Consider the following 16,211-nt stretch of genomic DNA (forward strand, 5'->3'; position numbering starts at 1 on the left):
CTATAGTAAATCCATGGGATCCACTTGGGATTCAGGAATGAGAGAATCAGTTGAGAATTGCATGTTCTCTTGAGGCCAGGACTGCTGCAAGGATTTCTGCCACCCTAGGCAAACAAAATTGCAAATTGTAGGGGGCAGCACACTAGGCTGCCATGTAGGCTACCATTTTTGCTGCCCTAGGCAGCTTCCTGTGCTGCCTGTATGCTTAAAGCAGCTCTGCTTGTACCAGTTCTTCACAAGAGCATCCTTCCAGTTGGATCCCTTGAGGTATTCTGCAGCCCTAAAATTAGCTCCTCAATGAAGTTTTTCTGTACTCCCAAGGAAACCTGTTGTGTTATGGTCTTTCCCATTTACATCTGAGATATTATGTCCCCTTAAGAATGGTTTCAAAGCTCATGGAGGCTCCAGCTCTGCTTTTATTTCTGCTCTGAAGCAGGATGCTGATGCCATCAGTGCCCCCTACTCCTACCACATCATCAGCGGCTCTTCTGAATCTCAGCAGAACACTTCTGTGATTCTGACTTCTCTTTGTGTCATGATCCAGTTGTGAGTTTAGCTGGGCTGGGCATGATGAGACTTTGCGCACTGACTCTCTTGCTCCTTGGCACAGTCAGCTCCTCAGCAGTTCATGTCCACTACAGCAGCATGGTTTCATGTTGCTTCAGAACCTCTACTCTGGACTTGGCTGACCCCATGATTTTACTCTTGATCCTAGACCAGCTTATCCAGGTCAGAGGAAGAGTGTTTTACCCAGACCTGTGTTCCCTTCATTTCATTCTGCATACTTTTTAGGGTAGAGTAGAGGTTTGCTGTTCATGTATGGGTCACCTTTATTCAAGGACCAATCCTAACTTTATTAATGGTGGTTGCTGAATTTCACTTTGTCCAACAAATCAACTTGCCAGTATTCATTTCAAGACTTCTTCCTGTCTTTTTATCTGTACACAACTAAGTCTGGAAGTCTTCAACTATTTTCCTTCCTTAGCTGAAGGATATAAAGGCAGAAAAGTACCAGTACAGTGACTGTCCCTCTTGGATATTGGGTTTTGGTTACCTGTGTTATGAGACCACTAAAGTGGAACTACTGTTAAGGATTAGAGCCAAAAGTATCTACTGACCTGCAGGCACATACCTTTGTCAAACACTATGTAATTACAGGTGCCCCGTGAGGTGATACTATATTTGGTAAGGTGGTTCTTCAGACCTCCTTCACATAGGGAGCTCTGACACCCTCTCCCAGTAACTGGGCAGTGGTTTGGACAGTTGCTTAAAGGATAAAGAAGTTACTTACCAGTGACTCAGATTCTCCAAGATATGTTGTTGTTATTCATGTGCATATCTTCATTGTGTTTTGTTTCCCTCTTCCTCAGACTCGCATGCAGTGCATAATTCTGCAGTTAGAAGGAAACTGAGAAATAGAAAATGCATACCGCCCTTCATCCTCTCGGAATGAGGGCTACAGCGTACCTTATGGCTACTGCTAAGGCAAAAAGTCTCCAACTGAATAATGATAGGTGAATGTGCATCCATAGGGTGTGGATCATGGGTAGTATAGAGGGGTAACATACCTTGAACTCCATTTACAGGTGAGTAACTTCTCTGCTCTGTTTTCTCATTTGTGCTGAGAAGGGATTGTTTCTTCAGAATGGCTAACTTATGTTCTCTTTCTAACTTTCTACTCTTCTGTTCCCACAACAGTTTTACCTATCTAAATATTTTTCTGTTAAAAGGTGGCAACGTCTTTCATCCGAACCATAGAACTTGGAGGCAAAGGTTATGCACCTTCACTGTTTGATCCTTTAAGGACCCATGTAAAGGGACTTTCAGACTTCGTTAATTTTATTGACAAACTGGAAGAAATTGTTGGTGAAGTCCTGGATCCAAGGTACTGGAACTTCTCTATTTTATTTAGTGTTTCTCCTGTTATTTGCTGTATATGCTTTTTAAAACATTCAAAATAATTGCTTATTTACACACCATTTTTAAAAAAGTAAGTATTTATGCCTTATATTTTATAACTGCTAGAGACTGGTAAGAGCACTTTGATAAAGTGAATTCTCAAATGTTGAGGCTTGTATTTATTTTAAATCTATTAACTAAATCAGTGCCTACATGATATTGGTGGTTCTGTAATGGGAGGTAAACCCCAAAACACCCGCAGGTTTCTGAGTTAGAAGGAAAAAAAACCTGAGGCACATTCATGGAAGCATTTTTTTTTTTAATCAAATTCATAACTACTTACCTTTTCAATAATCTCACTATAGACACCCTTGTATACATGTGATCATTCTCCATTCATCACCTAAACTGTTATTCAAACTTAACCTCTGTTTAGATGTTCCATATTGAAACAGATAAACTGAGTCCAATGAAGTCTGACTTTTTGTATTTAGATGTGTGTAAATACTTTGCTGACTACAAGTAGATGTCAGTGAAAAAGGTCCCAAATTCTGGTTATGGGATTCCAATGTGAAAGAGACTGCTCTGTATTTCATCTCTTTGCTGTGAGAAGCATGCAGGGACTATTGGATAATCTGTGTTTTTAGAGGTTTGAGGCTGAATTCTCTTGGGATAGACACATGGGTGAGGTATTAGTAACCTAGAGAAACGTCTGGGGAGGATAACCATCTTAAAATGCTTTAATTGGATTGGGATGGGGGGGAGAAGCTAAATTTTCCCAAACCTAATGGGAATCAGCAGACCAATTTTTTTACAGTTTTCATAAGTAATATTTAAATAATTATGTCACTGTTGGATGAATCAGAAGAATAGTTCACAACATTATGCTTGAAATGGATTATATCTCCTATTTTCTGTTGTAAAGAAGATTTGATTTTGCTTTTTTGCTTTCTGAGTAACCTATTTTATTGAAGTAGAAGGCAACATGTGATGAACAAGTCAGCAACTTTTATCTGAATTACTGTTTAGGCCACTTTTGTAGAATTTCTTGCTGCCTTTCTTTAAAATGTTGTTTTTACTCTTTGCTCTTAATGTCCTCGTTTACACCATTTATATATTGTATGTTATTTAAAGGAATATTTATACTGTCCCAATATCTGTTTGTGGTGGAAGAAAGATGATTAGTAGCCTCTTGAAGGCTCAGATCGAGCGAAAACATTTATTTCTTCTTTTGAGTTCCCAGTAGCTTCCTTAGAAAACAACTCTTTGTAGCTAGCATAATGCTATTGCTACCTCTCATTGGCCTTGTTTTCATTTCTGCATAAGTATCAGAAGAAAGCAATATAGGATAGTCATTATGAATTGACTAGCAAATTACCTGTCAAGAATGAAGGGAGTGGGCTGGCAGGGTTGGAGCCCTGCATCCAGCCCTGTTTCCTCCCATCCCCTCCCCGCTGCCGCTTCGGGTCCACCTGCCCGCTGCCTCCCCCTCCCTGCCAGCTGTTCTGGGGGGTGCCGCCACCATGATTTCTCCCCCCCTCACCCTTGGGCAGGGAGGCAGGAGGGAAGCCCCGCTGCTGGGATGGCCGGGGTGCGTTCCCTGCTGCCAAATTTCCCTGGCAGTGGCTCAAACTTGGGCCCGTGCATCGCCCAGCCAATCGCCATTTGCCTTCTTGACGGTGCATATGCAGCTGGCCAGAAGCGTTATGGACAGACACACAGACAGACTAAGCCTTTTATTATATTATAATATCTATTTAGACAATGGTCAAAGTTTGGAAATCCTTTACAACAGGAATCGGCAAACTTGTAAGGAGCAGCAGGCTGAGCTGAGGCAAGCTAAGTCAAAAGTAGGGTGCTGGTTGTGACGCAGTTGCTGCTGTCCCAGCCCCCTGCTCTCTTGCTAGTCTACTGCAACTACTGCCATCCCTTGTTGCTGGCTCCTATCTGTAACAAATTTGACTGCAAGAGAAAGGATGGTTAATGTAAGGCAGCATGCAAGAGAGAGGAGGGAGGGCTGGGGTGGCCACAGGAAGCTCAGCAGAAAAACTGCTCAAGAATAGAAGAACACTACTGCTTCCCCCTCCCATATGATTTGCTATTGATGTCCCAGTGCTGCAGGTCGATGCAACTGCTTGGTAGGCTGGAAGTGACCTGGAGTCTGTCAGTTGTCAAACCCTGCTTTATGATACTCAGTTGTTCCTAATGCCTTTGCCTGCTGACGTTTGCCTACCTGTCTTGAGGTCCTAGTTCCTGTTTTCATTCTGGGAAAACAAGACCAGCTCTCTGAGATTTTACCACTACCTTTGTGTGTGCATTTAGACCCATGTGAATTAATGTGATTTTTTTTTTTCCCCCCTGCCCCCAATTTTCATTCCCCAGAGACCAAGCCAGCTGCCCTTTCTTACTTATTCCAGTTGTTTCTGTTTAGCTCCAAATGCCTTGATATTCTCAAGTAGTAAAATGCTGTTGTCTCAGTGTCTCTGTATACCTTGGTAGCTGTATGGTCACTAAGTATTTAGGTGGCTGCCTTTGTGGGTCTCCAAAGGACCTTATTTTGTAATCACTGTGTAACCTTACAGAGCTATGAAACTAAGATCTGTTTTGATTCTTAATAAGTTTCCACTACTGATGGTCAGAAAATAACCACTGAATTTTGCCTCTATTCTTTTCTAACTCACTCTGGATTTCGGGGGTTGAAAGCAAGGAAGGGGATGGTTTGACTGCCTTTCGGTACTTCTTGAAGGCATGGTCAAATAAATACTGTCTTTCACTGGACAAGGAGAAACTAATGTCATCTGATCAGTTCTCTCATGTCTAAGAATAATTAAGGGGAGGACAACAGTATTCAACCTGTATCAACAGAAAAGGAAAATCTCAGGAAGAATAAGACATCTGAAAAATGGACTCCATCACATAGTCCATGTGCTGTATAATCTAGAAAAATCTGTAATTTCTTTTAAACTCCTACTGGAGGAAATCAACCCTGAAGATGTTTAGACACCAAAGATGAGGTCCTTGCCTCCTGCTTTTGTCCCTTACACTGCATATGAGGGCTACCATAATATAAAGATGAATTTTGCCTTGAGAGAATAAATAAAGTTGCTGTTGGACCAAAAGAGTGCATGGACTTTCTAAGATGTAAAATTGGTATGAGGGAAAGATTAAGTTTCCCCTAATCTACCCTACCCTTGGACTGAGTTAAATGGAAAATTTGGCTTGTGCATTTCACTTTGTAGGAAGAGCAACCGCAGAGAGAGGACATTGAAGGGTGCCATAGGAGGAATGGTAGTTAAGTGCTTTTTATAAGCATCAGGGTTCATGTTCTAAAACTCTTCTGAGAGGTGTATGCATATAAGCGGTTTACCTCCCACACTGAGGGAGTCTGTGCTGGGATTTGATCCTCTGCCTCCAGTAAGTGCAGTTATTTCAAACCTGATGACTAAACCTGAGTTATACTCCATGGTTTACCCAGCTCTTGGAAGCAAGTCTGAAGCACCAGTGGGAGCACTGAAGCCAGCAGAGAGTTTGAGAAGCTTCCAAATAAATGTGACTAAGAAAAGGAATCGGGGTGGGCAAGGAGAGTAGAGTCAGAAAAATTCTTCCTATAGGGAGTCAGAATTGGAGATGGGGCAGAAGCTTTGCATCCCTGCACTTGGGAGAGATTTGGGGCATTTATACACATGCTCTGGGAGTGGGGGGTGGGGGAGGAGGGGCTTTAGAGTGGCTTCAAGAGCCTCTCTAATTAAAGCACCCAGAGCATCTCATGCATCAGCGTTCTCACTCTTAAAAATGGTGACAGGGCACTATATCTGAATCTTATAGAATAAAGCGCCCCCACTGACATTAAGTGTGGGGATGCTGATACACAAGATGCTGGAGTGCAGTAAGTACTACACTCCAGCAGGCTTGATTAATCAAGTCTGCTCTGATGCGCTGCAATTACAGTTGGAGCAGCCTTGCTGCTTATGTATAGGCAGCCTAAGCATCTATTACAGTTGGGCTGTTTACTGTTGAGAAAAGGTATTTGAATAGGGAGATTGATAGGGGAAATGGATAATTCAGTAAAGCAATAAGTGGTTCCTCTTGTGGCAGTGAAGTAAAGACCCAGGTCCTGTTTCCACCAAAGCCATGAAGTAGGAATTGTGTGGGTGGTATTGCAGGCATGAGTGAAGTGATTGCTAGAGCCACAAGAAACTAGAAGATCACTGGTGGGATTAGGGCTGAGCTGAGGTGAAGGGGCTGCAGTCAGAATGCCAGAAATATATGTGGCAGTGACTCTCAACCAGGGTGCAAAGTAAATCTTGTTTACTGCCCTTGTAAGAGTCTGGGGCCTAGACTTGTCGCTGTCCTGCCACACCAGGCAGTTCTTGCTTCCTCACCCAGATGGTCTCCTGGGATGCCACACTTCCTGGACCCTGTTTCCAGGAGGACTTATTCTGTGTCACACAGTTGGTCTTGATGTAGAGTAATCAACTAGAAAAATTCCCCCTGCCCCCCACATTCTGCCTTCCATAACAAGGTGCACATCTTATTTGGGGACACATGGTATGCAAGCAAATATAGTATCAACACTGTTAAATGAGCAAACACATACATATGACTTGCAGGATAAACTCAGAGATTTCAAATAGAAATCCAGTGTCAAAAATATTCTGACTTGTTGTGGTCTTTCAGAGTTCTTTGAAACAGAGTTGCTCTGTTTTTCTTTAGTCCAAAAACAGGTATGAAAGCTAAGAGCTGGCATTTTTCTAAAGCAGGGGTAGGCAATGTTTTTTGGCCAGAGTGCCCCCACAGTGCCTACCTTGAAAGATATGCTGGCATACCAGAAAAACTAAATAAGGGCAGGGGGTACATGGCAGGATGCCCTGCCGCCCCTGCCCCCCAGCCCGGGCTCTGTGGCTGGCAGCAGCTACCCAGAACCTGGGCCAGCTGCAAACATCTGCTGCTGGCAATGCTCCCTGCTGCGCTGCCCTTGCCACTTCTGCAAAGCAGCGTTGGAACCTGGTGTGGCAGGGCACAGCAGGGGATGTAGAAAGCTGCCTGCTCCCAGCTCCTTGCTGTCCTACCACACTTCCCCTGTGTGTACGGGAGCAGTGTGGGCAGTAGTGCAGGGTTGTGCCGCTGGGAGCGGGCAGCTTTCTGTGCCCCCCGCTGTGCCCTGCTGCACTGGGTTCCAACGCTGCTTTAAAGATGCAACAAAGGCAGGACAGCAGGGAGCATTGCCACTATGTGCTGCCTCCCCAGAGCCCAGGGCTGGTCTGTCTGGATCTGGGAGGCAGCTGGGGCAGAGAGGCAGCAGATGTTTGCAGCTGGTCTAGTTTCTGGGTAGTTGCTGAGAGCCACAGAGACTGGGGTGCTTGCAGCAGGGCTTCAATGGGAGCAGCCTGGGCTCCATGGCTATCAGCAGCTACCCAGAGCTGGGGCTGGTTGCAGCCAGGAGGCTACAAACAGCTGCTGCTCTCCCCGCCCAAGCTGTCTCCTAGCCCCATGCTCTGGGAAGGCAGCAGGTGTCAGCACTGCGCTCATTGGTGCTGGGGTGGCAGCAGCTGTTTGTAGCCTCGCAGCTTCAGCCAGCCCCGGCTCTGGGAAGCTGTTGGTAGCTATGGAGCCCGGGTTGCTCCCAGCAGGGCTTGCAGTGTCCCAGCTGCCTGCTGGAAGCAGCCCGGGCTCATGGCTGGCAGCAGCTACATCGATCTGGGGCCAGCTGCAGCCAGGAGGCTGCAAACAGCTGCTGCCTCCCTGGCCCCAATGCATGCTGAAGAAAATGGCCTCACATGCCATGTTCAGCACGCGTGCCAGGGGTTGCCTACCCCTGTTCTAAAGGGTGCTTTGAGTCTTAACACGGTGGAGACCCTCTGCTATATAGAAAGGAAGAAGAAGGCTTTTTAGATGGTCTGGGCAGAGACGGAAGAAATAGTTGCTGAAATAATTATCAGAACCAGAGCAGCTGGGAACCCTTAGGTTCAGAAGCCCTTGGATATAAGGTATTAGAAAATGTATTGCAGAACTATGAAAGCTCTAGACTAGTGGTTCTCAACCTTCTTGTACCAGGACTCATTTGTAAACATTAAGTGCCAGTCCCGACCCAGTAAATAGTTTAAGTAGAAAGCAGCCCCATGGCCCTGACCGCTGCCCCCAGTGCCCCAGTGTGTGGGGCAGGAGGGCCCCCCAGGTAGTCCCTTTCAGGCTGGAGGTCTGACGGCCAACAAGGGAAAAGCCATCGTTTCCCATATTTTCTCTTTTAAAGAAGGATCCATTTTTAAAGTTTGTTCACAACCCTTTCATATATTCTTGCAACCCACTTTTGGTTTGCGACCCACAGGTTGAGAAACGCTGCTCTTGAGTATATATCAAACTTCAGGATGGGCACCTGGCAGGTTCTTTATCTTTATATCTTAGCTACCTACTTGCATCTCCTGGTCACTTGGATAGAAAAAAATGTATCCGTCATCTAGTTGGAAAGAACCTGAATAGTAGATTCATTTAGTGGAATAATGGAAACCAAGTCAAAATATGATAATCTAGTCCAACACTCTGGCTTGCATCTACTGATGCATCTCAAGCAAGACCCAAGAAGTCATCTTCCCACTTTGGTCAGCCTTGATGAGGGCGCAGCTGGAGTACTGCATCCAATTCTGGGCTCCTGAGAGAGGATGTGGAGAAGTTTGAGAGCGTCCAGAGGAGAGCCATGCACATGATTAAAGGTCAAGAGAATAGGCCTTATGAGGAGAGGTTGAGAGGCATGGGCAAGGTTCTCCCTAAGCAGCACGCATGCGTGGCCGCGCACAATTAAAAATCTTGCCGTGCACCAACTTTTTAAGGCTGCACATTGGCCCAGGGAGGAGCTGGGTACGGAGTGCGGCGGTGGCACCGGGGCCAGTGTGGGACACTTACCAAAGGTAAGCTCCTCACTCATGCAGGGTAGGCAGTGGCTCCTCCCCAGGGTGAGGCAGGGCTATAATTCGCATTGGCAACTTGTCGGCAGTCCCCTTTGATGCCTGATGTATCACAGATTTTTCTCTCCACAAAGCTCAGCAAAGTCAGGCGTCTCTGATCAGCACTGTCCGGGAGGTACCGGGAAAGACCCTGGTATTCAGTCTGTGGGCTCCTCGAGATCCACAGGCTCACTGATTCAGGTCAACAGCTAATTAGTAGTTTCTTTCACAGAGCTGTGTCCTCCTTTTAAATGATTTCTGGATGTGCCAGCCAATTTATAACTGCTGAGCTATGCTGGTAACTTACAGCCATTTAGATTCTTTTTACTTCAACTGTCCTTAGACTGACCAATAGCCGTACAAGCCTTGCATTCTTCTGATAAGGTTAATTTTAACTATGCCACAAGGCCTACCATCACTTCTATAAGGCTTTGCTAAATTTATTAGGCCTCATACTACATACAAGGCCTTACTACATTTTAGACTTTAATTAGGCTCTTAGCAACAACGTATAGCTTACTAACTGAACAAATGACAGAAAAACACTTGGTCTAAACTTCATAGAGACTTCAACAAGCACCTTTTATCACCTACATCATTTCAGCTGTCACAATTGTGTACAGCCCATGGCTGGGCCACAGCATCAGTTCTACCAGTTGATTGCGTCTAGCCCATGGCTGCTCCACAGCACTCCACTATGCTGCTCTGGGCAGCAATTGGCATGGAGAAGGGTGGTGGCTGAACCCTGCCTGCTCCTATCTGGACACTAACTGTAGGACACTTACTGGTGGACTGCACCGAAAGGGGGAGGTGGGACCAAAGCAATGTGCTCACAGGCCGAAGTGGTGCACTTACGGACCACGACTCCTTAGAAAAAACATTGGGCATGGGACTCTTCAGCCTGAAGAAGCAAAGGCTCAGGGATGACTTGGTGACAGCCTAAAAGTATATAAGGGTGTGTATCAGGAACTGGGAGAACGTTTGTTCTCCAGGGCATCCCAAGGGAAGACAAGGTCTAATGGTTATAAGCTGCTGGAAGACAGTTTTAGACTGGACATAAAGAAACGCTTCTTTACCATCCGAGTCTCCAAAGTCTGGAATAGACTCCTCCCAGAAGTGGTGCAATCACCTACTCTGGTAACCTTTAAAAAATGGTTGCATGTTTATCTTGCTGGGGTAATCAGACCCCAGCTGACTTCTTGCCCTTTGGGCAGGGGGATGGACCCAATGATCTTGCGAGGTCCCTTCCATCCCTAATGTCTATGAAAATCTGTGGTCCAAACCATAAATAGCCCAAATAACAGGGAATATGGAAAAGAATAAATATTTGTCAACAAGTTCAAAGAACTTGAACATATCAGAACTCTGGCAGTTCCCTCGTACTTTTAACTAGTATATATATTCCTCTCTTCAGTCTTACAGTGGGTAGGGTTCTCTCAAATATCAACAAATTTCAAGCATGAAAAGGATGGAGAGGCTGTGATAATTGGAATTACTAACCATGAGTATAGCTTCAGAAGTAGAGGTTTTACTTGGAAAAGGTTCAAGAGCAAGGGCAGGCAGAATATGGCCCATGGGCCAGATCCAGCCTGCCAGCCCATTCTATCATGCCTGCAGGGCCTCTAAACATTTTGGAAAATTAACTTTTATCTGCCCGTCAAAGATGACAGGCAGCCAGTGGCAGCAGGACCCAGTGGGAGCCTGTGGCTGAGCAGCAATTCCAGCCTGGCTCCACCCTCCCCCTTCCCACCCTCAGTCCCAAACTTAGAAGCCTTTGTGGATTCTGACCGTGTGACCCTGGAGTGGCTGTCCCTTATCCCCGCCTCCCTGCCCATCTGAGTGGAAAGTCAGGTAAAATTGGATGGTGGGGGTGGGGGGGAACTGGAACAGCTCAGTGGCCAGGAGCCCTGTGGTGCTTCCTGGGCCAGGCAGGGAGGAGCCGGGGAGGGAAGCTGTTGCAGCACGGGTGGAGGCAGGGTCCATGGGAAGCGGTGGGGGTCGCAGGGAGTGGCGGAAGCATATGCCACTCAGCTGCTTCTCTTCACTGGTGCCGACCTGTCTTGTCCTGAGTGGTATGCGGCAAAGCAGTGCCTGGGCCAGCTTTGCTGTGTGCCGCTCAGGATGGGATGGGACAGGCCCAGCCAGGTTGGCACCGGTGAGGAGAAGAGGAGGCTCAGCTGACTGAGCCAAGTGCTGCTCAGGACCAGCCTGGCTCACTTTGAGTGAGTGAGTGAGTGAGTGGCTCAATTTGAGTTCAGCCATGCCTTCCCTTACCTCTGCTGGCCTGTCCCGGCTGTTCCCAAGTGGCACGCAGCTTAGCCCGGTGCTTATCACCAGTGCCCTCCTGACTGGGCCCAGCCCGTCCTGAGTGGCACACAGGGAAGCAGCAGTTGGGCCGGCTTTGCTATGTGCCGCCTGGGTTGGGGTGGGCCTGGCTGGAACAACATCAGTGAAGAGAAGTGGCAGCTGAGCCACTGCTGCTCAGGACTGACTCAGCCACAGCTTCCCCACCCTGGTGTCGACCTGAGAGGCATGTGGAAACCCGTGGCTTCCCTTTACCTTTGGTGATCTGTCCCAAGCAGCACATAGTTCAGCCGCCGCTTCTCGCCAGTGCTGACTCAGCCAGGCCCGTCGCATCACAGGGAAGCAGCAGCTGGGCCAGCTTTGCTGCATGCTGCTCAGGACAGGGTGGGCCAGGCCTGGCTGAGTCGGCATTGGTGAGGAGAAGCGGTGGCTGAGCCGTGTTCCACTTGGGATGGGACCAAACAGGCCAGGCCAGCAGAGGTAAGTGCGCAGCTTTGGGCGGCTGTTCCCAGAACCTCAGGGGTTCCTACCGCAGCCTGGGGAACTCCACCACACTTCAGGGGTTCCTACCGCAGCCTGGGGAACTCCACCACACTTGCGCTGTGCCCAGCGAGCACAGAGGCTGAGCCAGGAGCCCCCCAAGCCTGGTGTCTTGCCCCTTCCAGGCAGCATCCTCTCGTGGGCAGGGCAGCTGCACCCTATCCCATGGAGCTGTGTGGGCCAGGCCAGGCTCCACCTTGGGTCCTGCTGGGGGCCCAGCTGCGGCCCAAGTCTGCAGAGCTCTGGGGCAGCCCCCACTTCCTTCCTGGCCCCCCCCTCCTCTGGCTGCCACTTTCCCAAGGGCCTGGCCGGGCCAGCCTACCCGTGGTGCCTCCCCCGTACCTACTTCTCTCCGTGCCCCTCTTCCTTTTCCTTTCCCTCTTCTTCTCTCTTTGCCTCCTTCCTTCCCTCCCTCCCTCTTCTTTCTTCCCCTCTGTGAAGTTTTATGTATTGTCACCGTGTTTAGAATTTTTAGAAAACCTGGTATTTACCATAAAAAAGACATGTTTATAATTATTAACTATATTAATATAGAGTGCATCCTGCCATACATGCCCCCGCCCCAGTTTTGTTTTTTGGCATGCAAAAGTAGATATTTTGTTTTTTTCGGCACTCTGGCCAAAAAACTTTGCCTACCCCTGACATGGTGTAACTGCCTCCTGTAACAGTATAACTTCTAGTTCCAAGGACATAGTGCCCCCTCCCAAAAGGAGTACTTCTGGGGGGCAAAGAGAAGGAGTTCTGGTGGCAAAGGGCAGGGGTAAGGGGGTGGGACTTCTGTCCACAAGATGGCCACCAGGAGGTGGGGGCAACTGCCAAGGGGCGGGGCTACCTATGCGGCCCTTGACAGCTCACCAAAATTTGTGAAGCGGCTCTCCAGCCGAAATAATTGCCCGCCCCTGTTCAGGAGCGCCAGCATGCTTTGTTCCTTGTGCGTACAACCTTGCATTGCTGCTGAAGTTAGATCCTCCCTTACAGAGGAAGCTACTAGAGAATTTTTCTTTATGTGTAAAAGAACAAAGATAAATTTTTGATTACTCATGATTCTTGAAGGTCTTGGATATTTTAGATCAGTTTGAAGATAAGCAATGACTATTAGCTGCATCAAGGTTTAGTCTTTATGTATTATATTCAGTTTTGTTCTTTTTGGGATGAATTGGTTACAGCCTTCTGTCACCCCATTCCCTCTGTTATCATAGTGTTAATGGTTGCTGGGACATTTAAGGCTGAATTGGGAGAAGAGCAGAGTAAGCAGGACCAGTGGCAGTGCTCCTGTTGCTGTGTTAGGGCCATTTCTTCACTGTACAGCAGCAGCCATTAGATGGCACTGTTGCACAGCTCTCAGGAGTAGCAGTTGAGCTTGAAGCAGCCAACCTGTTTCAGAAAACCTGATGTTTTGTAGGGACAGAAGTTGCACATAAACTAGTTTAAGTGATCAGAAACTGGTTTAAACTTGTAATAGAACAGAAGCTTAGTGCATATAAACCAGTTTCAAAATGGTTGAAACTAGTTTAAGATAAACTGGGTTGAATGTAGTATTAGACTTAACTGGTTTAGGTCAAACCGGTTTATGGAACTTCTGTCCCAAACCCCTTTCTGGTTCAAGTTAAATCAGAATCCTCCAGCATCCCAACATGCTTTGCAGGCCTGGGCTGGGCTGTCTGCTGGAGCAGAGCAGAGCTGGCCCCGCCCCTCTGTTCCCTAGCCTGAGTGGTGATGCCTGGTTGACAATGGGGTGGGGGTGAGAAACCTGGCTGGCACAGCCCAGTCTGCCTGGTGGGAGTGGAGCAGCCCCTGCCAGCCTTTTCCCCACTGGGGTGGAGGGGACGGGGGCCAGTAGGCTCATGGGGAAGGAGATTAAACTCCTCTGCCTCCCCTCTCCCACCCACAAAGGACCTCTGCTGGGGTTTGCCCAGCTTTCCCCCCTGCTGGCTGCTCCAGCAGCAGGGGGCATGGCCAGAGCTGGCCCAGATAGTAGGTGAAGGGGGCCAGGGTGGGGATTAACCCCCCCCCATTCAGGGATGACTGGTGCCTCCTGAGTCTAGAGGGACACAATTTGTGGGCAGGCCCTGGGACAAGCCAAAAGCCCCATATCCACTCCTATACTTCTGTGTCATTGCTTAGTGCCCCCCACAACACGCACACCACTGGCCCAAGCAGCAAAAAAACTGCCCTGTCTTGAGTGGTGCCAATCTCAGGGGGCATCTGCCCCTTCCCCCACCAGTTGCTTGTGCTCCCCATCTCCCTTGTCTCCCACCAGCACAGGGACCCCTGCTGGGGTCTGCCCAGCTTTCCACCCTGCTGGCTGCTTTTGCAGCAGGGGCATGGTCAGAGGTGCTGGGGTTTAATCCCTCGTCCTGTCCCTCCTTTGCCTGAGGGGCTGCCCAGGTTGGCTTTGGCCATGCCCCTTATCATACGAGTGGCCAGCGGGGTGGAAAGCCAGGCCGACCCTGGCTGGGGTCTCCCTGCTGGTGGGATGGTGGGAGACTGGGAAGGAGCGGAGGGGGTGGGAAATCTCCCTCTCTCCCCTGCTTTGCCTGAGGCATTGCCCACGCTGGCCATGCCCTGCCCCCCCCCCCACTAGGGGCAAACCTGGCAAGGGCTTCCTCCCCCTCCAGGCAGACCCTAGCTGGGGTCCCTGCAGGCCAGGGGTGGGGGTTTAAACCCCTCCCAGTCATACTTGGAGGCCTGCCAGGGCCTGGCCATGCCTTCCCCAGCTGAGCTTCCCTCCAGCCTTGTGGCTGCTGCCAAAGGGAAGGAAGGGCTTGCTTTAGCATCCCGTGGCTTCTAGCCTCAGCCACAGCAGACATGTGGCTGCATTTCTGGAATCAAAAGTGAATGTCTATTCACTTGCAAATCGGGTCCATCTACGTCGGTTAGACTAGCTTGCAAAGATTGAATCAGTTCAGGCTCAGGCTTTTTGATTATCTGTACTTAGCTGAGAGGTCCTTTACTCATGAACCATCTTAAAGTCACTTGTGCGGTTTGAGTCTGAGGTAAATGTTGATCGTGAATATTGGATATTTTTTCTTTTGAGAGAAGACTGTCAGTTTCTTTTAGGCTGTATTTGCTTTTATAAAGCCATAATCAGATCTGAAGACATTGAGGATAGTGTTTTGGAGAAGAAAGCAGATGAGATCTGTGATTACAGGAGGATTAGAGGAGTAGAGTAATGACTTTTTAACCTTTTTTTTATTATTATTCTAGACAGACAAAGGCATGGGAAATATTTACCAGAAAAATCATGTAAAAAGGCCAAAGGTAGTATATTTAAAAGAAGACCCACTTGAGTTTAATCTTTTAAAATACCAACCATTTCCAAAGGCAATTGTTACAGTAATAATACATCATTAAATGAAGTGCAGTTTATAATGGGAACATGGAAGATAGCTGTTGTTAGTAGACAACATCCTGATTTGTTTTTGTGTTGCATTCCAAGTTAATATACAAAGTGCTTCAAGATGATGTGAAAGTTTAATAGGATGCCATAGACAGTAAATGTTATTTTCAAGCTATATTATCAAGGACAGTTCTGACCATATATTTCTGAATTTTTGGGAGTCTAATACCTAAAACTCAAATTGCATATTGTCACCATTGGTTTTTCAGGATAACTCTGGCTTATGCTGAAAAGGCACTGTTCTAATCTGGGGAGTAGAAGTTCAGAACAAAAACTTCGGATGCCAGAAAAGACACTTATTCCCAGTCTCCAAAAACTTTCTTCTGAAAGGGTACTTTACCCAGGTCTAATCTCCTAGTGCTGCTGTATGGGTTTCAAAGAGACTTCTTTTGAAAAATATAGTTTTGAGGTCTCACAATAGCTGATAGCTAGTTAGTTCACCATATTTTATTACTTTTGTAGTGTTGGTAAGGTATTGAAAACACAACATGTCATCTGTGGGTTCATTATTCCCTAAGAACGCCATATAATGCTCAAGTTATAGCTTTCAGTTGATGTGGTGTAATTTTTAAAATGCATAAGAGACGTAGAAAAGTATAAATGCATAATTCTGTGGTTTATGAGGTAGGGCTCTTGAGTAGCGTGATTTCATTGGTTCGTGAAGTCACATTTTTGTTTTTCATAGCTGCATTTTAAAATCTATGAAATACCCTTACTGACGCAACCTTAATGTGAATTTCGAAATTCAGTCAGAAACCAAAACTTTCTCCTAGCAACTTTTAACTCATCGACCAGCTTCAACCTGGGAACAATGGTTAGTATCATAATGGGTAAGGCAGTGGTTCTCAGACTGGGGTGCATGTAACCCAATAAGCACACATGGGCCCCATATATATGTAGGTACCTAGCTTGGTGCTCCTTAAACTTTTTAGACTTTAAACTTTTTAAATTCAAGGCATCCCTCAGAAAATGTCAGTGCCTAGTTCTCACTCTATTTATTTATTTATTTATTTATTTATTTATTGATTGACTACAGAAAAATAATTGAGCAATTCTTCTGTTGAAAAGAACTTGGACCACAACAGGTCAGAATGTTTATGACCCTATGGTTTTCTATTTGAAATCTCTGG

At 47.1% G+C, this 16,211-nt stretch overlaps 1 protein-coding gene across 3 annotated transcripts in view; it reads left to right on the forward strand.

Moving 5' to 3' along the window:
* The window catches only part of PARPBP (PARP1 binding protein), a 59,159-nt gene that overhangs the window by 13,490 nt on the left and 29,458 nt on the right, over positions 1 to 16,211 (forward strand). For all 3 annotated transcript variants that reach the window (XM_019544747.1, XM_019544748.1, XM_019544746.1), the window contains one exon: positions 1,731 to 1,885. In XM_019544747.1, coding sequence (XP_019400292.1) covers positions 1,731 to 1,885 — 155 coding nt within the window. The remainder of the gene's footprint in view (positions 1 to 1,730; positions 1,886 to 16,211) is intronic.

This window comes from Crocodylus porosus, unplaced genomic scaffold (genome assembly GCF_001723895.1).
Source record: "Crocodylus porosus isolate Cpor-Errol unplaced genomic scaffold, CroPor_comp1, whole genome shotgun sequence".
Taxonomy (NCBI): Eukaryota; Metazoa; Chordata; order Crocodylia; family Crocodylidae; genus Crocodylus; species Crocodylus porosus.